The 25,535-nt window shown below is 40.8% G+C and overlaps 1 protein-coding gene across 5 annotated transcripts in view; it reads left to right on the top strand.

Moving 5' to 3' along the window:
• The window catches only part of ddx4 (DEAD (Asp-Glu-Ala-Asp) box polypeptide 4), a 91,374-nt gene that overhangs the window by 61,140 nt on the left and 4,699 nt on the right, over window positions 1-25,535 (top strand). For all 5 annotated transcript variants that reach the window (XM_059648437.1, XM_059648430.1, XM_059648419.1 and 2 more), the window contains exons 15-18: window positions 8,159-8,304; window positions 9,381-9,480; window positions 16,335-16,605; window positions 16,929-17,036. In XM_059648437.1, coding sequence (XP_059504420.1) covers window positions 8,159-8,304; window positions 9,381-9,480; window positions 16,335-16,605; window positions 16,929-17,036 — 625 coding nt within the window. The remainder of the gene's footprint in view (window positions 1-8,158; window positions 8,305-9,380; window positions 9,481-16,334; window positions 16,606-16,928; window positions 17,037-25,535) is intronic.

Here is a 25,535-nt window from a genome sequence, read left to right as displayed (position 1 = left end):
TATGTTCAAAAGCAAACTATAAGTAGTCAACTATTCAAATCTATATCAGTCTTCAGCAACTGTATGGGCATTTTTGAACTGAGTTTGTATAATTGATAGAATGGAGTAGATAGTTTACAGATTGCAAAATTTAAAAGTAACGAATATATTGTATTCTGATATTTTAAAACAATATTGATTGAGAAAACAATGGTCGCAGTTGTACTCATGTTAATTATACATGTTTGTGTTAGTTCACTTGTTAAATTCAGTCGTAGAATCAGAATGCAGCAGGTGGTTGTGATTTGGATTTTGAAAAAAGTTACGAAATCTGATTCAGTGGTGAAGTTCCATTTGTAGTGCTGTCGTGGAACTAATTGGGAAAACCAGTAGTGACACAGTGGGTGAAATAGCTGTGTCATGCTGCTATGAATGTTTGACTTTAAATAGTGTTCTTGTGTAGTATAGATCCCACAGTGACAACATTGTTTTATCATAAAAGTTCAAAAACTTAATACCAATAATCAGGATCCAAAAGAGCTAATTCTTGCTTGAAGAAAATTTGAAGTATAGCATGGAAAATATTGGGCTTTAATTTATTTGACTTCATTAGTTTTCTCAAATTACTGTATCATGTGAGCATCCCACTGTGCTTCATGGGCAGAAAGTTCACTTATGTAGTTCGTTCTTCCTGTACCAGTGTGCAGAATTCATCTTAATTTTTGTGCAGATAGACAGCTGTATGCAGCCCTGCATGCGCCAAACTCATGGAAATAACTCCCCTGACATTTTTCAATCCAACTGGCTATCATGTCTAGGCAAACCTGCATTGTCCACGTTTGAATGAAAGTTCTATGTAACTCTGTTGTGTTACTTAAAGGGACAAGCAGCCTGTTTATGGACAAAATGTTTGGACAAAAATAGAAATTGCTGGAAAAGTTCAACAGTCTTGCAGCATCTGTGGATTGAAATCAATTAACGCTTCAGGTTGAGTGACCGTTCCTCAGAATTGACCCTTTTGCAGTTTCTATACCCACTCTGCCATTGTCTTCATCTGAGCTCTGTACACAGCTGACAAATGAGCCAACAACCTCTGGCTTGGCTGAGTTCACTTTGCGTCTGAATGACTTACCATGAGCCAAATTTTGTAGTATCTGCCAAGGTGGCCGAGGGTGACGGATAAAGTGACCTTTCTTCGTTATTGCTGTCCTTCAGCTCGTTGTCTTCCTCCTTGAGGTTTTGTTGTGGGGTCAGTTGGATGTTCTTTGTCAGAAAGCAGAATCTCAGAGGAGTTGGAGTGGGTCAAGTGTAAAGCAAGAAGTTGGAGGTCATAGCACCAGCAACTTATTTTTCTATCCTGTATAATGAAATTAAGATCATTTGGGAGTCAAGAAGAGGCACAAGGCAGGGGGATGCCATTAACTCATTGCTTTTGCTGAGCTTGTATGTGATGGGCTATCTCATGGTTTGCATCATGATGGTTGGAGCCATTTAGGACTTCAAAATGGAAGAACTTTTTCTGTTTGTCAGTGCCACTGTGACTTGCTTCTATTATGTGTGCTACCTCATCCTTAAATAAAGAGCATTGAGAATATGAGTGATTGTGTAGTGCTGTGCTGGGTGATATGTGCCATGCACGAACAGCTGAGACGTTAAGAGGTGGATGTGAGGATGGTAGAATTTGAATGTATGGTGGTGATTGAAGTATCTGAATATTTGCCATGATTACTAGGGACCTGGTACTGCTGCTGTGTGAGGTGCATTGAGCACAGAGAGGTTGTTGTAAGGATAAATTGCAGTATGAATAGACTGAAGCAGCATGTGTTTATGTGCAGCAGGTCCTGGATGGCAGGCAGTGTTTAGCTGACAAGTGGCAAGTATTTTTCATCTCTAGCAATGACTATCTACTCATGACAGACATTAGGTCAGACACATGACTCGTTCATTTCTAAGTTCTGTGGCTACGAGAGTAGGTCAGAGAGACTGAGAATTCTGCACTAATGTTTGTCCTCCATAAGCGTGGCACAAATCAGGAATGTGATGAAATCCGTTTTCCTGGATGGATGCAAGCTTAAAAGGGTTAGAAGATTGACATCAACCAGGACGAAGGAACCTGCTTCAGAAATGAAATTGGGGAAATTTCGCAGGTCTTGCAACATCTCTGGCAAGAAAGCAGGTTGAATTTTGAGTTTTGAGTCCAGTGATGACTTCAGAATTGTTTCTTCAGATCTTCAGCATCAGCAACTTTGTTTTATTCAAAGGCCTGCTTGGTTAACACTCTGTTCACTCCCTCTACCACCAATGGCTTCAATGTGTATAACTTGCAAGATGCACTGCAGTGACTCACTGAGAACAACAGCAAACTTCTGTACCTGTGACCTCTGCCACCTAGAAGGACATGGGCAATAAATGCATGGAACACCAACTGCAAACTTCCCTCTTAGCCACCCAGTCCTGACTATCAGCTTTCCTTCACTGTCATTGGGTCAAAAATCATAGAAATCCCTTCTTAACAGCAAGTGAGTGTGCTTATGGTTCAAGAAGGCAGCTCACCCCTACTTTCTAGGGGGCAGTTGAAATGTGCAGTAAATTCAGACCTAGCTTGTTGGCTCCCACATCCACTGATGGGGGAAGAAGTGTATTTGCCAATATTGACCATAAACAGTAAGGCACCTTCTTGTGGTATTGTTACCATGATTTATGATGGACACCTGTGTTGACCATTTAGTCTGCCCATTCCCAGTCTTCGAGGGCATTTCTTAGAAGTCTGCAAGCTACCGATTTGGATCCTAGTATCTCCTCCTGCTCAGCTGCACCACTGATTCTTCCAGCATTGTTTCTGAGAGCTTGGATCTATCATGAGTCTTGACTTTTCTGGAATTCCTGCTATAGCAGTCTGTTTTTCTACCTTAGATGATAAAATGTGAGGCTGGATGAACACATCAGGCCCAGCAGCATCTCAGAATCTTGGATTCTCCAGCATCTGCAGTCCCTATTATCACTGGAAGTGGTTTCTTGGTTTGAAATCATTCAGAAGAGGTGGATAAACCAATGTTATCTTGCCCACCATCTTTTGACTGGGCAGATCAGAAACTGAAGCCTGTGCTCAAAAATTAGGCTAATTGATTTTTGCTGATTTACATACACATTGTTTAGTAGATGAATGGTGTTTTGAGCAAGATAGTTTGTATGAATAATAACAGTATAGAGATAAAAAGATAAATGTAAAGATTCCATAGACACTCTACAGTGTAGAAAACAGGCCATTTGGCCCAGCTAGTCCACACTGGCCCCGAAGAACATCCCACCCAGACTTGCCCATCTACCCTATCCCTGTGACCCTACATTTCCCATGGCTAGTCCACCTAATACCCACACCTGTGGACACTGGTCAATTTAGCATGGCCAACCCACATAACCTGCTCATCTCTGGACTGTGGGTGGAAACCCATAAAAACACAGGAAGAATGTACAAACTCCACCATGAGTCATGCCGCTCCACTTGACTTGCTTCTCCTGTATGAGGGAGGCTCTAGAAGGATTGCTGAAGGACTCAACAGATCTGGCAACATCTTGGACCAGATTATTATGATCAAATGTTACATTCCTGAAGCATTAACTCTTCTGTCACTGAAGGTCCTGTCAGCTTGCTAAGTACTTGCGGCATTTTCTGGTTTTATTTCGGATTACTAGTGGCTGCTTTATTTTGCTTTTGTTCCGGGAGGGCTTTCTACTACTCCCCTCCCACCCAACACAAAAGGACTTCTTTTCCCTCTTGGACTACTAGAACAAAGATGATGATTATGATTTCAGATATTTCACTTTTAAAGTAGAAGACTACATGGAGTTGGTGATTGAACCTATAACTTTGAGGCAATGGGACAAGATAACCTGAAGCCAGCCTATTGTGACTGTACTTTGGGTCAATGACCATTCATGTTTGATCATTTAACATTGCTGCAGTGGTGAAACAGAACTCTTGTTTTTACTTATTGCTAGATGTTGGTTCTACAGTGGAAGTGAAAAGCATTAAAACTTCTAAAAACTAAAAATTTTTACTGGGTCTTTTCACTTCCAACCAATCTGATCCCTTTTTTTCTGAAAGGGATGCCGTGCAGGACTTTTTAACTTTGTAAATTAAAAGAGCTTCATTATAGAAGGAATTCAGAGAAGACGGACTTGTGTTAATTTTCAAATAACCATTAATTGTTATTCAAAAGAGGAGATGATCAATTCACACCTTTTGCCATTGTTAATGTATTAGCTCATGGTGATTAATTTATTCAAGACATCCACTGTATCGGAGATAGGAACTTCCATGACATTGAGGCATTCCCTAGCTAAGTCCTTCTGAGTTGATGTCTTTCTGCCAACAGCATGTTTCATAGGAACTTGTGTTAACCCCTTTCCAAATGTAGAAAATGTGTTTAATAGTTGAATAATTTAAAAAGGAAAAAAAAATTCTGGTTGGGGTTTAGCGGCTTGCAGAAGTACATGAAAATATAATGAAGCTTCTTGAATTATATTCTTTGTAGCAGTGCTCTTGGCAATCCTAAGGGTTGAGGATGACTTGCTCCCATGTCAGGGGTGTGTTCTGCAGTGGCTGAATAATCCACTCCTGGAGCTGCAGGCTCCGCCACATGTGGGCATGTTTTGAGGCATGTGGTGGGATGCTCTAGATTCTGCGTTCTCTTCTGCTTGGACAGAGCCTGAAGTCGCACAACATCAGGTTATAGTCCAACAGGTTTGTTTAAAATCGCAAGCTTTTGGAGTGCTGCTCCTTTGTCAGATGAAGTGCCTCCTCTTCTGCCCTTCTCTGCTCGAGCATGACCTCCATGTGCTCCACTTGTGACTGTTGAAGTGGTTGGTACGTTTAATGGATACTTCTTTAGCCTGTAATCTAGGGCAAACGATTTCCATGTCACTGGGGATGCATTTGTTTAGGGACACTTTTGGGGTATCATTGTAGCATTTCTTCAGCCCATCTAGTTATTATTTGCCATTGTGGAGTTAGGAGGAGTGTACTTGTTTAGGAAATCATCTGTTGGGAATGTGGACAGTCTGGTCTTCCCATCACAACAGGTCACGTGTGACCACTGGCTTGATACTGAAGTTATTGGCCTGAGAGATGATGCTGTTGTTGCTATGCTGATCCTGCCAGTGAATTTGTAGGATTTTGTGAAGGCAGCACTGCTGATAATCTAGGGATTTGCGATCTCTGCAGTATGTGATCAATGATTCTGACGCGTACCGGAGGGTCAGAACCATGGCTGCTCTGCAGATCATGATCTTGGTGCTGGGTTTGTGGTATTAGACATCAAACACTATGCATCTGAAAGCTGCAAAAGCATATTTGAATCTGTTGAACTTAGCCATCAATCTGTTTTCACTGGAGGAGGTATGGGAACTAACTTGTATTGTCTATGGATTTGGGTAGACTTTGGCTGGGAGCATTGTTGTGTGGCAGGAATGGCCTGGTAGAGAACTTTCTTTCTTATTTACCAGATGTTTCAACAGTGGTCTGTTCTTTTGTGTACCACAGTGAATAAGTCATTGATTTGTAGCTCATCCTCTGAGTGCATGCACATACAGATGTAGTCTGTACACTGCAACTCGACGATGGATGTTGGGGTGATCTTGGTTCTGGTGTGCAGACATCAAAGGTTGAACACTTTCCTGGGCTTGTCGTATGCATTAGCTCAACTCTGCCAAGGTGCTTTTGTGGACATGGAGTGAAGTGTTGCTGTGAAAAAGCTGGAGAAGAGTGTTGGTTCTATACCAAAACCCTGCTTGGTGCCAGTTTGGAATCTTATTGTCTCTAGATCTGTCAGTGAGGTTCATGGCTTGATGCCATATACCAGGTGGACAGTAAAATTTAAGGCTATTTCACTCATGGTTAGCAGTTAAAGCCTTTGTGAGATCAGTGGCCATGTGCAGAGATTACTGCAGTCCTCTTATACTAATACTTCCTTGGATCTCTCACACTGTGAAAATCATGTCCATTATGCCTGTTGATGGGTAGAAACTGCGTTGAGATTTGGGAGGAGGCGATTGAGGAGTATTCTCACAATGTCTTTTACCCATGGTTGACAAATGGAAAACTGCTCAGTAATTTCCAGTTGAACTTCTCACCTTTCTTGAAGATGGTGACACTTGGGTTACTGCTTTCTTGTTTTGTCACTTTTTTAAATTTATTTGTAGTATTTCAGTTTTAATTCTTCCACATGCAGCTTTCTTGACCTTATTTAATTCCTGATGTTTGAAATTATGATTTTTCTGGAGCAGCAATTTCCATCTAATAATGTGATTTTTAAAAACTGTGGAGACTACTGCAGTGGTTTGTCTTACTGTCATGATTTCAACTGACATTACTACTGGACAGTTAGTCTGATTTCATAGAACACTTCAATTTAAAAAGAAAGTATTGTGGCAGACATTCATTTTAACATAATGTAGTACTGTAGATTTGTTTTTAAACAATAAAACAGCTTACTACATAAGAGAAGTGAAGATAAAATGGAACAAATCAGGCATTTTACATATGACATAATTTGGAAGATTTCAAAGCAGGACAAAAACCCGCCTATCCCAATACGATCATTTTCCAGTACTCAAATACCAGGAGAATTCCCTTTTTAATCATCTCTATAGATTTGACTTAACTGTATCAATCTTGAGAGCTTGATCGCCTTTTCTTTGATTATTCACACAGCTAAATTTAAACTTCCTTAGCTTCTAATGACCCATCCAGGTTTCTAACCAAACACTTCTGGTCTGGAAATTTAGGAAAGAAACTCTTGCGCTGGGGTAAACTATTTCCTAACTCGGTTTAATAAGCTGCTTCTTATACCTGGCCTCGGTCAGGTCTCCTGCAAACTCTCCTAAAAGCTTCCTGATCTCTGGATCTTAATTTAGGGAGTTTATTTAAAAAAATCAATTCTTGATTCTTCTAAACCAAATGCAAACTAATGCCTTCCAGTGCTTTGCTTGGACAGGCTTCAGTTAGTTTGATTTTTGCTAATTAAATGATGAAGACTGGCACTTTATTTCAAAAGATAATTTTGCGAGTTGATACATCAGGGTGGTCAGATTATTTAATTTGGATTTGTCAAGGTGAAGTGGTGACATTTTGCATTAGGCACCAAGAGCGTGAGAGATATTGCATAACCAACAATACTTGGAGAGTGCCAGAAGATTAGATAACTGGGACTTTTTTATCCACTTCCTTATTCACTGTTCTGCTAAGCAAGCAGATGGAAACTAAAATTTGAGTTTCTTCCTGCTTAAGTAATATTTCAATGGGGATATCAATTTGAAATAATGCCAAGAACAACTTCTGGACTTAATATTTTAGAACAGATTTAAGTGAGCCTCTCACTTGCCTGCAGCAAAACATCATCTGTTTTTAGTGTCAGTCAAGAGTAAAGTAATGGATTAATCTAAATTCATTCAAACCTGATTCTTGATTGCAACTTGCAATGTCAGGATATGTCTGTTTGAGATTTGAAGCTGCCAACTCTATTGTATGAATTGAGAGAAAACTGGTTTATTGTGCATCATACTGCAGATTTCTTCTTGTACGGCCTCATGTTCTTAAGTGTGGGAATATCTGAAAGCAACACTGAACAAGGAGCAAACAAGTATTCTGATCTTCTGTCTGACCTTGTAACAGATTGATCATAGTCATATAGCATCAGTCTTTAGTCTGTGTTAGCTTTTTGAAAGCACTATCTAATTATATTTTCACATTAGCCCTACAAATATTTCCTTTGAGGATACCCAATTCTGTTTAGGTAATTAGACATGAACCTGTTTCCACTGCCTTTCAGATCAACAAAATTTGTTTACATTTCTTTTTAACAATGTGCCACCCTACTCTTTTGCTGTCTTTTTAACTAACATTTTAACCTCTGGCTACTAGTACCTTTTTGTGCCAGTGTAAACAGATTCACATATTTGGCCTGTCAAAACCTGATAAAATTTGAACACCACCTTTTATTTTTATTCCTTATGCTCTTGAGTGTAGCCTGTCCACTCCTGTAAGCTTGTTTACATTGTCTCATGGCTAAAATAAGAGTTTTGAAACTTGATATTATAATCCCATCATTTAGTTGTAAATAGTGAAATTCAAACCAGTCTAAACATTTAGTTTTCATGTTCGTTAACTTTGTTCTTGAAGGTTGGCTGCAGACTTCATGAAAAGCGATTATTTGTTCCTTGCTGTTGGTCAAGTGGGAGGTGCCTGTGGCGATGTCCAGCAATCCATACTGCAAGTTGATCAGTATTCCAAAAGAAACAAATTGGTTGAAATCCTCACTAACATAGGTGAGAGTGATTTTTTACTTCTGTCAAGGAAAAAGGAATCTCTACATAAATGTCTGTGAACACGTTTACGATAGAAAACTACTCTTTTGTTAACAAGAAATGTTATGAATTTATTGAAATCTTTTACACTTGACAAAATTAGCTTGTGCAAGAGTGTGCAGGTGTGACCATATCCCTGCAGAGCCAACTTGTTCACAAGACAAAAGTAGAAATTTAGTAGTTGGCAAAGGTATACGGTTCTTTGCATAAGTGCAGTAACTCAAGCTCCCTCTCCAGAGAAATAGGAGCAGTTGCTATATTGGCATTCATACTCAAAGACTGAAAATAGAAGTTGTCCTTGAAGATTGTTTTGTTGCTGTCGCGCGAACTATGAGAAACTGTACTGTAAATCAACCTACAGTGGTGAACTTGGGAATGAATTTCACGCATTCCTGTGAAAGTAATTAAAGGTGGGAGGACTTTTGAAATTCGGCAGGAGTCATTCTGGTGGCACCTTCCCCATTATAGAAGAGGTATGGGTAATGTTCAGTGAGTTCTTTAGTGGTGGGGGAAGAGGGCAATTCCATGTTCATGTGAGGACCTCAGTCTTCCATTGCCCACCACTGTTCACTCCCAGTGCCAGTCGGGTTAGGGAGAAGGGAGAGGCACATTGGGTCTCTCCTTAATAGAACCACTGGGCGGGCGCATCAGGCTCATTTCACCCTACATCTTGCTGTCCAGCATCACCTATCAAAACACATGCTCACCGTCTCTGTATTGCAGACCAATTTGGCACCCACTTCAGTCCAAACTGTTCTAGATGATCCAGTGTAATATTGCAATAGAGTTTGAGAGCTATTTCCCAACATGAGACCAACACCCTTCTGAGGAGAACTTCCCTAGTCTAGGAGCCCATTAACATCCAACTACAAGCCACCTCTGATAGGAAGGGTTGGTTGAAGCAGAGAACCCAGTGCCTTGTATAATTCGGTCCACAGACTTCAGCTGCTTCATTTGATATGGGATAATTTTTGTTATCACTAGATATTTGTTACTGTTTTGGTATGTAAGAGTGGTTCATTATAAGTGTTTTACAGGTATTGAAAGAACTATGGTTTTTGTTGATACGAAACGAAAGGCTGACTTTCTTGCTACTTTTCTTTGTCAAGAAAAGTTCCCAACGACGAGTATTCATGGGTAAGTTAAATTGTTAATTTGTATTAATTGTTGATTACTCTTCAGATTTACTGCCCAGTCTCTTCGAGAATCCTGGTAATCTTTGATTGGGTGACCATTGTTTGTGTTTTTTTAAATAAAGCAGGAACCCATAAAATGTGAGAAATGGAAACTTTTAACTTGGTGCATGGAGTGTATTGGTTAACCTTTTTTAAAACCTATTTTTCTAATTCACCTGTTTAGAGATGTTATTACACATCTCTGGAGCAAGTCAGACTTCACCCTGGGTCTCCTGGACCAGGGGTGAGGAAACTACTACTGCACCACTGGAGGGCACTGTCTGTGTTCTTTCTTCTGGTGATCTGCTTTGGTTCAGCTGCTGAAAGTCATGATTAAAATCACCTGTGAAAATTAGGTAAACAAGGATTTCTTTCTACAGTACCTGCATTGGTTGGGCTTAAATACCAACATCTAGATTGTGCACAGAGATAATGGGAACTGCAGATGCTGGAGAATCCAAGATAACAAAGTGTGAAGCTGGATGAACACAGCAGGCCAAGCAGCATCTCAGGAGCACTGTGCTCCTGAGATGCTGCTTGGCCTGCTGTGTTCATCCAGCTTCACACTTTGTGCAGTTGTGAACCATCAATGTAGATAACAATGAAAATGTGACTGCATATTGCACATATATAGCGAAAAAACAATTCACATATGACTTTGTATAATGATCAAAGATAATCCTGATCACAAATCTTCAGTTCTGAAGAACGGTCACTGGACCTGACATGTTAACTGTCTGATTTCTCTCCATGGAAAACAACCTGCAGAGCATTTCTGGCAATTTCTGTTTTTATTTCTGATTTCCAGCATCTGCAGTTCTTTTGGTTTTTAATCTTGACCCTGAAAGAGCATATTGAGTGCTGACCTCACATTCTTTTCATTGTGTATGACTGGTTCATTGAAGTGTGAGTGTCTTTACTTTTGAGTGAACTGCATCTCCGTAGCTGAAAGGTAACCTACACAGTACCTTCGGTTCCACTATGCACATATATGTAGCTTGCAGTTTCCTGCTCCTCGGCCTGCAGTGTTCATCCAGCTCTACATGTTGTTACACCAGAAAAATAGTTGGGAATGCAAGTGGTCAGAGGGCTGTAGACAAGCAGAAAGTTAATACATTATAACAAGGCTAAAAAGTGAGATTATGAACTTTGGCAGGAAGAATGAAAGAGCTGAATGTTCTTTAAATGGGGAAATACTGCAGAATGCTGCAGCATGGAGGGATTTGGAGGTCCTTGTGCATAAATCACAACAAACGAGCGTCAAAGCTCAGGGGACAGAGACAGCAATGACATGTTGGCATTTGTAAAAATCAGGAAGCCTTAACACAATTATACAAAGCACTGGTCAAATCAGCTCAATGATTTTGGTCCTTTATTTTTGTAAGGAAGATGCATGTTTTTTATGCCTATTGCCAAAATGCACTCATTTTTGACTACTATTTGTTGCATATAAAAGTAATATCTGTGCTAAAGTATCTGCTTCCTTGTTTTTATTAATTTTGACATACTACGGTACTTTTAAAGCTTAAACTGCATTCCAGTTTTAAAAGCTTAACTTTCAATAACAATCTGGATGAAATGAACTCTGCTGCGAAAGTTTTGTTGTTTGTGAGGATTTTCTTTTTTGTTTCTGACAAGATTTGGGAGGAGGGAGCCATGATATTTCAGATTCTTTTGCAGAAATAGTGACGGCTGTGGAATGCATTCCATTTCTGAATGAATGCAGCTCCGTACCATTCAGGGTACTTGGTTAACATACTTCTTGCCACTTCAAACATTTCAGTCCCTCCAGCCCATGTGCACTGCAGTGTACCAAGCCTCCTTCAACAACTTACATAACTACAATATCATCCATCGCTTCACTGATGATTTAAGGCTCGACCATCAGAGGTGTGAGATGGTGGTAGTTCACTGGATTAGGTATCTAAAGGCTGTGGTAAATGCTGTCGGGGTGCTGGTTCAAGTACCGCCTTAATAAAAACCAAAAGAACTGCAGATGTTGTAAATCAGGAACAAAAACAATTTGCTGGAAAAGCTTGTCCGACAGCATCGGTGAAGAGAAAAATCAGAATCAACGTTTCTGGCCTGGTCCTGAGGAAGGGTCACTGGACCTGAAAAGTTAGCTCTGATTTTTCTCTTCACTGATGCTGCCAGACCTGTCAAGCTTTTCCAGCAACTTATGTTAAAAAAAACTTTGCAGCTGTTGAGTTTGTAATTCGGTTGATATGTCTTGAACTAAAAGCCACAGTGGCCATGCACCTTTTTGGAAATTGTCACTCAACAGTGAGAAGTCAAGGTGCCTGTTACTCACCATGGTTTACGACTGGATATGAGACTACTGAGTTTGCATTTAATCTGTCCATTATGGTATTGCTAACACTCAAATCTACTGAGTTAGCCGTTTAGTAAGCACTCAGTGCTGCTGCTTTTGGCAGACCCTCCTGCACTCTCTCAACCAGCCTTGATCCTCTGCTTTGGTAGTAACGGCAGAGTGAATGACAGTGAGCAAATGCAGTTCTGCTGAAGGCTCTTGAGCCATGGATGTTCAGTTTTTTGTACTCCCATGTTTGATTTTAATCAGTTCCATTTAATATGGTGTTGATAGCCTCAACCTTGTGTGGCATTCCCAGTGTGAAGGCAGGTCTGGTGTTTTTTTTTGCATTAAAGAAAATTTTGGATCCAGAATTTTGATATTAGAGAAACAATTCAACTGCTATTCAAGACATATGTGATCAACTATACTTCTACTAATAGTACCGATCTCTGTCCCCTTCACAGCCGTTAAGATCCTGGAGATCTTTTAGCTTCCTGAGTTACAAATTATTAAACTATTGGATCTCATTTTGGTTTTGCATATGTTCTTGTACCTTGTAGTTGCACTATTTTACATAGTCATCCATTAATGGAAATTTTATGTTAATGGTGGGGAGTTGGGGTTGAGGTGGGGAATGTTGAAGACCAATCCTTTGCAATCTCTCGAGGTGACTGAAGGAGGTAAACAAAACTATAATTTGGTACTCGGTAGTTTGGCTATGCTCAGACAAGTCCCTCTGATGGAAGAGGTTGACATGACCGACTGTCCTGTGCATTGCAGGAGAAAGTGGGGATTTCAAATGTTGTTCAGTGAATGTGATTGGGACTTGGGCAGCACAAACAAAGTAAGCAAATATATGAATGTTAGGACCCTGGAATAATTGATGGAGGATCAAGAGACTTTTTGGTGTGCATGTGCCCTTAAGGTATGAGGGCAGGTAGAAGTGGTTCAGGAGGCAAATTATTATCGAAGGCATGGAGTTTAAGAGCAGTGAGGTTAGGCTGGAATTATTTTTAAAACCAAACGAGTTGTTTAGGCCACAGCTGGAGTACTAAGTGCACTTCGGGAATCGACATTGAGCAGTTGGATAGCACTGTGCAGAGGAGATTTATCAGGATGTTGGCTGGGCTGGAGCATTTTAGCTGTGAAGAGAGATTGGATAGACTGGGAAAGCAGAGGATATTTACTGGGGACATGATCTGAAAGAAGCCTCTAAAATTGAGAGGCATGAATAAGACAGATAGTTGGACTGTTTTTCCCAAGGTGACTTGGGGACTGAGGTAAAAGGTGGAAAAGTTTTTTTAAAAAAAAAACTTGACGTTCATCTGCTTTAAAGAGGGTGGTAAGTGCTTGAGTGTGCTACCTGATGATGTGGTAGAAGTAGATATAATAACTTTTAAGAGGCGTCCTGACAAATACATAGAGGGATATGGTCTGTGTAGAGGCGAAAGGCATCATATATTGGTACAGGCTTGGGATGGAGGAGCGTGTTTCTGTGCTGTAGACTTGCGTGATTAGACTCTGACTCTATGATTATGGTATTTATGTAATTAAGGTGGAAATTGAGTTGAGGAGATTGAGGTATAGGACATTGAGTATATTGAGCTTTGAAGAGTACAGAAATGTGATGGGATGCGAGGACACTTTTTTTTTTCTCCCTTCTCTTCAGCTTTATGGAACTGTAACTGAAGAAAACAGTAACTTCTGTTAAGTCTCCAGCCTCTCAGGCCTTAATACCAGTCCTTCCTAAACAATGGTGTACAGAATGTAGCAGTTCAAGAAAGTGGCTGTCTTCTAGCTTTACAAAGGCAACAGCAACATCCATATCCCATAAAATTATGGAAGAACATTCGTCAAAAACTTGCGTTGGAGCCAAGCCTTTATGGGAGCTTGATGGAATCCCAATTTCTTCTTCTTTTTAATAAAGTTGAAGATCCCACATCTTTACAACAGTCTTCGCAACTTATCCTACTTCCTTCAAACTCCAATGGCTTTAGGCCCAACCTGCTTCACTTCTGTATTTAATAACACTTTCTCATTGCAGCAATCCGCCTAATGAACTTCCTTTGAATTATTTGCCGTGCAAAAATGTCCCACCTTGAATAAGGAGACAAAATCGTGCATACATTTTAAAAAAACAAAAGAACTGTTGGTGCTGTACGTCAGAAACAAAATAGAAATTACTGAAAAAGCTCAGCATGTCTGGCCGCATTTGTGGAGAGAAATCAGAGTTAACACTTCAGGTCAAGTGACCCTTCCTCAATCTTCAAGTTCTGATTTCTCTTCACAGATGCTGCTAGACCAGCTGACCTTTTTCAGCAATTTCTATTTTTGTTTCAAAATTGTACATGATGCTCCAGCTGTGGTCTCCTAATTTCATGTACAGAGACCTCTTTGGACGGCACAGTGGTTTGGTTGTTAACACTGCTGACTAATAGCGGTAGGAACCTGGGTTCAATTCCAGCCTTGGGAGACGGTGCAGACTCCACACAGATATTTTCCGTGTGTCTGGGTGCCCTATTTTCCTCCCACAGTCCAAAAATGTGCAGATCAGGCAGATTGGCCATGATAAATTGCTGATAGTGTTCAGGCAATGTGTAGGTTAGGTGGATTAGCCTTAGCAAGTGCAGGATTACAAGGAGGGTTACAGGGATAGGGCAGGGGGTAATTCTGGGTGGGATGCTCTTTGGAGTGCCAATATGGACTGATTGGGCTGAATGGCTTCTTCCAATGCTGTAGGGATTCTATGATGTTCCCTACTTTTATACTTCATTTTCCCCCTTGAAATAAGGGACAACATTCCATGTCTTTCCCATTACTTGTATGCAAACTATTGCGATTAACATAGAAAGACATTCCAATTCCTCTGCATGGCAGCATTCTACTCTTACTCCCTAGGTAAGTAATAATCTGGTTTTCTGTTCTTCCTGCAATGCAGGAAACTGTCTTTTTCCCCCACATTGTACTCCATTTGTTTTTTTATTTGGCCCCCTTGACCCATCCCTATCCCTTATGCAGAATTTATTTTATCCTCCAACTTGATTCCCATCTCTCTATGTGCCATTGCATAATGTGCCTACAGTACCCTTGGGGATCAGTGCTGGGATCTCAACTATTCGAGATTTATGTTAACAGCTTGGATGAAAGGACTTCTCTATCCACGTTGATGAGGGGAAAAAGCATTTTTGACTAAATACAATGTGAATTAACTCGGTGACCATAGCTTTATGGATTACAGGAGATCCCCGACTTGTGACTGACATACGAACGCTTGTGCTTGCAAATGAAATCCCATGTTATTATTTACTTTAAGGATCCAACATGTGAATCTTTGCTAGTACTTAAAACAGCTGTCTTATACTGTTCTGTATTGTGTTCTGACTTGCACACAAATTGACTTGTGAACATCCTTGAACAGTAACTATAGCCTCGGGACCGCCTGTAATTTGAATTAACATGAAATTTGCAAATCACTTTCTGATTGACTCTTGCTCACAGCCATAAATGTCTTGGTAACCGTATGACTTTGAAAATGTCATGGCCACAAGTGTAGAGTGTGCATGCTAAATTACAACGTTGCAATCTTGATGAAATCTATTTCAAAGAAGCTGCCCTAGTGACCTGTTCGTAGTTATATATCATACATTTCTTTCAGTAATTAAGACGGAGGCATATCAATATCAAATTGTTGTAACTGAGAGTTGTGATACAGGTGATGAGTGATGTGTTGATGTTTTAAAGCTGCTTTTGTTAGTTATTGGTTGGAGAATTTATGCCAAACTTTTTCAACTAAACAAAGTTCCCTTATTTGGACAAAAAAGTCCTGCAAATGCTCCAAATTGGAAATAAAAATTGTGTTTGGGAATGTTTTGGCAACATCTGGAGGGAGAGTAGCAATTGTTATTTACCTAAATCAATGTTTAACTCTGTATCTCTCCTTTTGATTTATGCGGCCAAACCTGCTGTGATATTTGTAGTATTTTCTGTTTCTGTTCCTGTTCCTTCATTTGGAAATGATTTTTGGCAAATATAATTTGGTTGGGGGGGGGGGCGCAGGTGGTAGTAGGAGAATTGTTTTACTAAAGCTTTAAACAATTGAACCATGTTTTTGATGACCACTGGACATTGCTGAAGTTTCATTTTAAGTGACAGGTGCGCGGGAGTGTCTGTATGGGTCCTTGAGCCACTAAAGATCATAATTGATCTTCCACTTTAATGTCATTTTCTTGTCGCATTTATATTCAGAAGTAGAAATAACACTGAATGTGTGGGTATGGGAACTGGTGGAAGATCCCACAAATAAAATTCCACATGAAGCCAGTTTATTTGACTGGTGCTTTGAACATACTAAAATAATACAATAAATGTTGCACTTCCTCTTGAGTTAATAGCAGGGAAAATTGATTTCATTTAGGTATGCTGTGTTGTACGCATAATAAATATGACTTTTGCTGTGCCAAACATTGCGACCAAATTATTTTTGTACATTGTAATTTTTCTAGGGATCGAGAGCAAAGAGAAAGAGAGATAGCACTCGGTGATTTCCGTACAGGGAAGTGTCCTGTTTTGGTGGCTACAGCAGTAGCGGCTCGAGGGCTGGACATTGAGCATGTACAGCATGTTATTAATTTTGATTTGCCTTCAACTATCGATGAATATGTCCATCGTATTGGACGTACAGGCCGTTGTGGGAACGTTGGCAAAGCAATATCGTTCTTTGATTCAAATACAGATTTACCAATAGCACGTGCTCTCCTAAAAGTTCTCTCTGATGTAAGTAGTACAAGATTTGTTTGGCATTTAATAGATTTCTTGGAAAAAGATGATGCAGTTCAAGTAACACAATTATCCATAAAGTTTTCCCAAGCCCTGTGTTGCATTTTCCATATTGTTCAGTATTAAATTTACTACGTTGCATTCTTGTTGCTGTTGATTGAATATCTAAAATTATACTACTTTTGGTCTGTCTCTTTTTTGAGAAATAGAGTGACCTCAGAATTGAAAGAGTGAAAAAATTAAAGGAAGTAGAAATTTATGGCTGATTATGTTCTTGTATAATTCTTTAGTTAATAATATTATTAAAATTCCATCTCTAGGCACAACAAGAGGTTCCTATATGGCTAGAAGAATTTGCTTATGCTGCTCATGGGACCAGTTACCATAATCCACTTGGAAAAGTGTTTGCTTCTGTAGATACTCGTAAGGTTAGTTTGCACTTTTATTTTACTTGTCCTGAATTGAAAGTGAGCACCTGCTGGCAAAGGGTATAATTTTAGACTTTTTTTATTTCCAAGCATTTTTTTGAACAGAAAGTACACACCTGTCTTCTGTGGAAGTATGTCTGTTGTAAATTAAGCCTGGAAATAGTTGCAGTCCACTCAGTTGCTGTTGTTTATAATTGGCAGTTGACTGTCTTTGTCCTAAAGTCCATGGTGTAATTTTTACAGGTATAATTTCTCATCTGCAGTGCTATTGTCGTCTTCTCCTAGTGCCATTTTGTGCTGCCACTGCATAGATGGAGGAAGTTTTCTGTTGAGCAAGTATTTGTGGGAGGAAGTGCAGGTCAAATTTTTATTTCTTAAAGATAAAACTTTAAAAAATGAAAATGGAAGATGCTGATTTTTACCAGGCTGAATGGAAATCTGCACGGCTTCTTTTTAGAGATTTTCGAGTCTGCTGTTTGCTTACTTCGCTAATTCTAACTACTTGTTCTCGCTGCTGAATGGTTTTTGTTTAAATTTGACCAGAAGTCAGAATAATTCTGTTCAAGGACTTTAAATGTTCAGCGGCGCCATTTTATGATCCTTCTTTTTTCTAGTGAGTTTTTTTTCTCACTAACTCATTTATTAAGTGATGCAGTCATGTAGGAAAAAATCCTGTACTTCAGTTGATATTTGGTACTTGGATTTGCACAGGAACACAATTAGAAGACTTCACTGTCCTCAATTATTGCCTTTCCATTCAACGTAAAGCGCAGACTTCCTAGACATCTCAGTATTTGAACTGGCACGAGACAACAGGCACACGTTAGTAACAAGTCAACATAAAACTGGCTTGCTTCAATACATACAGCCACCACCTTCGGTTGTGACCTCACCAGCTTGCTAAAACCTTTGCATCATGTACACACAAAGCTCGATTTAAAATATTTTAACTAGACAATTTACTACCCTTCTTTAAATGCCTGCTGCTCAGATCACAGTCTCCGATCGAGTGTAACAATGAAGTGTTCCATTACAATACTGTTGACTATAATTTCCTCCTTATTGTGCTCCTGAACCTTAAATTGGAGTTTGTTTGTTTTTGATTTTGTCTGTCTGTATCATGAGATTGATTTTTAAAAATGTTTTCCCGGCTGTTACCTTTCTGTAAAAACACTGGCTTAAAGCTGCTTCCTTTTTCCTGCATCTGTGTCCTTCTATATTTGCCATCGACAGCTTTCTCATTGTTACTCTTGCTATGCTCTCTTGTCTTCACAATTGGTCGCAGCTTCTTCAGCCATTGGCTGTTTCTCTCCCATGCTTACTGACAGCCAGTGAGTTTACCAACAACAGGCACAAGGGGAGAAAAACACATTTCTTACTGAATGTGTGCCAACCACTTAAAAGAATGGTCTGTTTCTTCCCTCTGCAATCCCCTATGGCAACCTTGCTGTTGGTGAATTGACTTGCTGCCCCTTTGTATTTTGAGCACTAACTCTGATCCTCTCGTGTGAAGTGGGTGTTATACCTTTGTGCCAGAAGGAAAATGTATTCTTCACTGATTCGTGAATGAGATACTTTAAATGTTTTTAAATAAAAATGCATGTAAAGTTCACAATTTCTTAACTGCAAAATGTCAAAAACTCAACAACTTCTCCAAACTGGAATAAACCATTTCAGCATCTTGACCCCCTTGTAACTAAGATGGTGCAAAGGACTGTAATGCTGAACTTTTTATTTTTTATTTTTCTAATTTATTCTTGAGATTCTGTACCTAAGTACCTTTGCACCTAAGATGGTGACTTTGTAAATTTGTCATGTATTCGTGAGTACATGTGACAGTAAACCTAATTAATTTCCTGTTTAAAACTCTTGTTTTCAAACCCCTCCATGACTATCTCCCTATATGACAAACTGCATCCTACAATTGCAACATGCGTTGCTGCTAATTAGGTTTTTTCCAAATCTTCAACTGCTTCACCACTAACTAACTATATAGTTTTCACTTACCAAGCTCTAATTACTTCTGAACATTCCATCTGTCCACCTCCTGCTGTCCTTTTGAGATGCTCCTTCAAAAATTTCTACCTGCCCTAACATCTGTTTTTGTACAGCATTGAATTACTTTGGGCTGCTTTACCACGTTAAAGGTGCTATGTAATTATGTTCAGTTCATCTGTACCTCAACTGTTTATTTCTCCAGCGCCCTTTACCCAAAAAAAGCTGCAATTTCCTCTGAGTTTGCATGCACAGCCTTTTTGAGTGATCAGGTTCCATGTTGTTAAGAATTGGCAAATAATACTCTTTTTGAGACACAATTAATCTCCCACCCTCCTTCCTTCGATGTATAAAGAATAACTAGTACTGTTGTGGAACACTGATAGTGCCCTTACCTTCAGAACTTCTGAAGAATCGTCAGTAGACTCATTTGTTAACTCTGTTTTTCTCTTCACATTTGATTCAGACCTGCCGAAATTCTCAAGCAATTACAGTTTTTGTTTGTTTCATGACATGTCTGAGCACTTTTTAAAAAAATTTATACAGAATCACTTAACAGCATTCTGTAGATTCTCAGGTTGCCCATATCAGTGACTACTTTTTGTTTCCTTTTGATTTTTGTTTTGATCAAAAACGCTCAGAATTTTTCCATTTTTATTCAAAATGCCACAAACCTAGGAAGGCTCCAGAGCAGAATGAGCAGAGTCATGTTTTATTTCTGAACTTTTTTTCCATATTCCTCGTCTTTGTCTCAGTACTGACATTGTCCGTTTCATAACGGATTCCTCCCTGATTCTTTTAAATTTTAATTTCAATCTGCAGAAGTTTGTTCTTTGCATTCTATTATCTTGTGGGCATGTATTTTAATCTGTTGTTCGATTACTTACGGTGATATGATGTGTTAACTAACTGTTTTATCTCCAAAAATTGAGGTAAATCCTACTGGTCTCTTAATCCTGTTGTATACTTGGCTATTTAATTTTTATATTTCTAGTTTTGGAGAAAATTATCCCATGTCTATTTTTATGCAGAACCCAACTGTTCTATGGTCACTTTCGCAATTTTCCTCCTTAGTCATTAATGATTTGACTTGTTTCATTTCCCTAACCAAATTAAGCAATTTTTCTTCCTTGTTGACCTAAAGTCATGCTGAACTGGGAAGTTGTCTCAAGCACAATGTAAAAGGCATTCTCCACTCTAACCATGCACTTCTACGATTTAGCTGGGTTATGTTAAATTGCTTAATTGTTTTTCTCCGCTTTGTTACACTTAGTTCACTAAATCTTCCCATCTGTCTCATAGCAAGTTAGGCATGACTTAAGATTGTATAACCTGTCAGCAATGCCCAGTTTGGGTTCTGCCTGGGCTACTCAGCTCCGTAATCTCATTACAGTCTTAGTTCAAACATGGACAAAAGAGCTGAATTCCAGAGGTGAGGTGAGAGTGACAGCCCTTGATGTCAAGGCTGCATTTGAGCAAGTGTGGCATCAAGGAGCCCAAGCAAAACTGGAATCAGTGGGTACCGGGGCCAAAATCTCCAGTAGTTGGAATCATACCTGACACATAGGAAGATGGTTGTGGTTTTTGGCAGTCAATCATCTCAGCTCCAGGACAGTTCTGCAGGAGTTCCTCTGGGTAGTGTCCTAGGCCCAACCATCTTCAGCTGCTTCATCAATGACCTTCTCTCCATCATAAGGTCAGAAGTGGGGATGTGCAGTCATCGATGAACTATGTTCAGCACCATTCGCAACTCCTCAGATATTGAAGAGTCCATGTTCATATGCAACAAGATCTGTATAATATCCAGACTTGGGCTGTCAAGTGGCAAGTGACATTCACGCCACATAAATGCCAGCCTATGGCCGTTGCCAATAAGAAACAATCTAATCAGCATCCTTTGACATTCAATGGTGTTACCATCACTGAATTCCCCACTATCAACATCCTGGGGGTTACCATTGACCAGAAACTCAACTGGACTCACCACATTAACACAGTGGCTACAGCAGCAGGCCAGAAGCTAGAATACCGTAGCAAGTAACTCATCTCCTGACTCCTCAAAGTCTGTCTGCCATCTAAAAGGCATAAATCAGGAGTATGGTGGAATACTCCCCACTTGCCTGGATGAGTGCAGCCCCAGCAACACTCGAAGCTTCCCATCATCCAGGACTAAACAGCTTGCTTGATTGGCTATGCACCCACAAGTATCCATTCCCTCCACTACTGATACTCAGTAGTAGCAGCAATGTGTGTGATCTGCAAGATGCACTGCAGAAATTCACCAAAGATCCTTAGACAGTATCTTCCAAACCCATGACCATTTCCAACTAGAATGACAAGAGCATCAGACATATGGGAACACTACCACCTCCACGTTCCCCTCCAAGTCATTCACCATCCTGACTTGGAAGCATTGCTGTTCATTCACTGTCGTTCGGTCAAAATCCTGGAATTCTCTCCCTAATAGCATTGTGGGTCAACCCATAGCAGGAGGACTGCAATGGTTCAAGAAGGTAGCTCACCACCACCTTCTCAAGGGCAACTAGGTATGGGCAGGAAATTCTGGCCAGCCAGCGATTCCCACATCCCACAAATGAATAGAAAAAAAGTGACCGTTGTACTGCTGCATTAATAATCCAAAGACCAAATATAATGTTCTGGACAATGAAATGCGAGGCTGGATGAACACAGCAGGCCCAGCAGCATCTCAGGAGCACAAAAGCTGACGTTTCGGGCCGAGACCCTTCATCAGAGAGGGGGATGGGGAGAGGGTTCTGGAATAAATAGGGAGAGGGGGGGAGGCAGACCGAAGATGGAGAGAAAAGAAGATAGGTGGAGAGGAGAGTATAGGTGGGGAGGTAGGGAGGGGATAGGTCAGTCCAGGGAAGACAGACAGGTCAAGGAGGTGGGATGAGGTTAGTAGGTAGGAGATGGAGGCGCGGCTTGGGATGGGAGGAAGGGATGGGTGAGAGGAAGAACAGGTTAGGGAGGCAGAGACAGGTTGGACTGGTTTTGGGATGCAGTGGGTGGAGGGGAAGAGCTGGGCTGGTTGTGTGGTGCAGTGGGGGGAGGGGGCGAACTGGGCTGTTTTTGGGATGCAGTGGGGGAAGGGGAGATTTTGAAGCTGGTGAAGTCCACATTGATACCATTGGGCTGCAGGGTTCCCAAGCGGAATATGAGTTGCTGTTCTTTCAACCTTCGGGTGGCATCATTGTGGCACTGCAGGAGGCCCATGATGGACATGTCATCTAAAGAATGGGAGGGGGAGTGGAAATGGTTTGCGACTGGGAGGTGCAGTTGTTTATTGCGAACCGAGCGGAGGTGTTCTGCAAAGCGGTCCCCAAGCCTCCGCTTGGTTTCCCCAATGTAGAGGAAGCCACACTGGGTGCAGTGGATGCAGTGGACTTCACCAGCTTCAAAATCTCCCCTTCCCCCACTGCATCCCAAAACCAGCCCAGTTCGTCCCCTCCCCCCACTGCACCACACAACCAGCCCAGCTCTTCCCCTCCACCCACTGCATCCCAAAACCAGTCCAACCTATCTCTGCCTCCCTAACCTGTTCTTCCTCTCACCCATCCCTTCCTCCCACCCCAAGCCGCACCTCCATCTCCTACCTATTAACCTCATCCCACCTCCTTGACCTGTCCGCCTTCCCTGGACTGACCTATCCCCTCCCTACCTCCCCACCTATACTCTCCACCTATCTTCTTTTCTCTCCATCTTCGGTCCGCCTCCCCCTCTCTCCCTATTTATTCCAGAACCCTCACCCCATTCCCCCTTCCTGATGAAGGGTCTAGGCCCGAAACGTCAGCTTTTGTGCTCCTGAGGTGCTGCTGGGCCTGCTGTGTTCATCCAGCCTCACATTTCATTATCTTGGATTCTCCAGCATCTGCAGTTCCCATTATCACTCACATAATGCTCTGGACACTTGAGTTTGAACCCCGTGATGGCTGATAGTCCAATTTATATTTAATTTTTTTAAATTCTGGAGTTAAATCTACTGGTTTCCATGAAAGCCACTATCAATTAGTTTAAAAACCCATCTGGTTCATAGTGCCCTTTAGGGAATGAATAACTGTTTTCTTTGCCGTCTGCATGTGACTCAACACAACAGTTGATTCTGAAATGGTTCATTCAATTGAATCAACTGCTAAATCTCTAAGAATGAAACTGGAGGGCCACTGAGCACTGGACCCCAGGCATTGGAACTCCACATTGTGGGTGTAGCTGCTCCAAATGCTTTATTGTGGTTTAAGGAGGCAGTTTCTAATACCTTCTCATCAACAGTGAAAGATGCCATTTCTCATTAACCACATCTCACCAATCTTTTTTTCTTCTCTCAAATGGTTTGGATGAGCCTGGGAGCTTAGTTTTCTTTATAGCCATTCTATTCTGCAAAACATTTCGTGTTTCAAATGCTTCCTTATCCATATTTCTGGTTCCCTTGACAGTTGTGCCTTTCCCAGTTTCTATCTATTCGAAGAAGAGAAGTGTTTATAATCTCATTATCTGCAAACAAGCTGTTTTTATTCTCCATTTTTATTTTAGCTAAATTGACTACTTCATTTCTCTGGATACCTTGTTTGGTAGGAGGTTGATGGGGGAGCCAAGAAATTTGAACTGCGATAGTGGATAGGAAAGACACTAACTTGGTCATCAATTTTGAAGTAATTGGGAGAGGAATTTGAGAGGAAACTTGAAGTATTTTTTTGAGTAGGTGCTGTGATGTCTGGAACTCGCTGCTTAAGGGGAAAACGGCTAGGAGATGTTCCAGAAGTGCATTAACCAACAGAACTATGACACAAGATGTAGCAAACATATTTTGGATGGAGAGCTTGCTCTTGGTCCTGCTGGAATACTGTCCGTTTTTTTTTGGTACGATAGGCTGAACAAAATTTGATCTACATTCTCTGGAATTGAAAGAATGAGAGGTGATCACGTTGAAACATGCAAAGCAAGCACATCAGATGCTTGAATTCTGAAGCAAATATAGAAGAGGCTTCTTCCAGCTGTTGCTATGGAATTGACTAGAACCTTTGAGAAAACATCCTATAAATAAGCAATTATTATAGATATGTAATTGGCTGAGTGACAGGAAATAGTATTGCTGACAAAAGACCTAGTTCTGAGTGTGAGGCTAAAGCTTAAACAATTTAAATATGAACTTTGTGCTGAGAGGGGACTGTTGATTGTTTCGCAGTCTGTGATTGATAGAAACATTGCTCTGGAGAATCCATATGATCAGAATCTTTAAATTTTAAAACCCTTAACAGTTCTCTTCCGTCAACCATGACAAGAACTCTACTAATCGGACTATTAGGACGAGATTTCTAAATTCCTGGAAGTGCAGGGCCAGATTAAAACAAGTCAGCATGGTTTTAGTAAGGGGAGGTCGTGCCTGACAAACCTGCTGGAATTCTTTGAAGAGGTAACAAGTATGTTAGACCAGGGAAACCCAGTAGATGTTATCTATCTAGACTTCCAAAAGGTCTTTGATACAGTGCCTCACGGGAGGCTGGTGAGCAAGGTGAGGGCCCATGGTGTTTGAGGTGATCTACTGGCTTGGATTGAGGATTGGCTGTCCGACTGAAGGCAGAGAATTGGGATAAAAGGCTCTTTTTCGGAATGGCAACCGGTGACGAGTGGTGTCCTGCAGGGTTCAGTGTTGGGGCCACAGCTGTTCACCTTATATATTAATAATCTGGATGAAGGGACTGGGGGCATTCTGGCGAAGTTTGCTGATGATACGAAGACAGGTGGACAGGCAAGTAGTACTGAGGAGGTGGGGAAGCTGCAGAAAGATTTAGACAGTTTAGGAGAGTGGTCCAGGAAATGGCTGATGAAATTCAATGTGAGGTTTTGCACTTTGGAAAAAAGACTACAGGCATGGACTATTTTCTAAACGGTGAGAAAACTCACAAGTCAGAAGTGCAAAGGGATCTGGGAGTGTTGGTCCAGGATTCTCTAACGGTTAACTTGCAGGTAGAGTCCATAATTAAGAAAGCGAATGTAATGTTGTCATTTATCTCAAGAGGGTTGGAATATAAAAGCAGTGATGTGCTTCTGAGACTTTATAAGGTTCTAGTTAGGCCCCATTTAGAATACTGTGTCCGATTTTGGGCCCCACACCTCAGGAAGGACATACTGGCCCTGGAGCATGTCCAGCGGAGATTCACACAGATGATCCCTGGAATGGTAGGTTTAACATATGATGAATGGTTAAGGATCCTGGGATTGTACTCATTAGGGTTTAGAAGGTTGAGGGGAGATCTAATAGAAACTTACAAGATAATGTATGGTTTAGAAGGGGTGGACGCTAGGAAGTTGTTTCCGTTAGGCGGGGAGACTAGGACCCGTGGGCACAGCCTTAAAGTTAGAGGGGGTCAAGTTAAAACTGAAATGAGACGACATTTCTTCAGCTAGAGTGGTGGGCTTGTGGAATTCATTGCCGCAGAGTACAGTGGAGGCCGGGACGTTGGATGCCTTCAAGGTAGAGATCGACAA

The sequence above is a fragment of the Stegostoma tigrinum genome, chromosome 1 (genome assembly GCF_030684315.1).
Source record: "Stegostoma tigrinum isolate sSteTig4 chromosome 1, sSteTig4.hap1, whole genome shotgun sequence".
In the NCBI taxonomy this organism is placed as follows: Eukaryota; Metazoa; Chordata; class Chondrichthyes; order Orectolobiformes; family Stegostomatidae; genus Stegostoma; species Stegostoma tigrinum.
The sequence above is the reverse complement of the archived record's forward strand: the minus strand, read 5'-3'. Positions and strand labels throughout refer to the sequence as shown.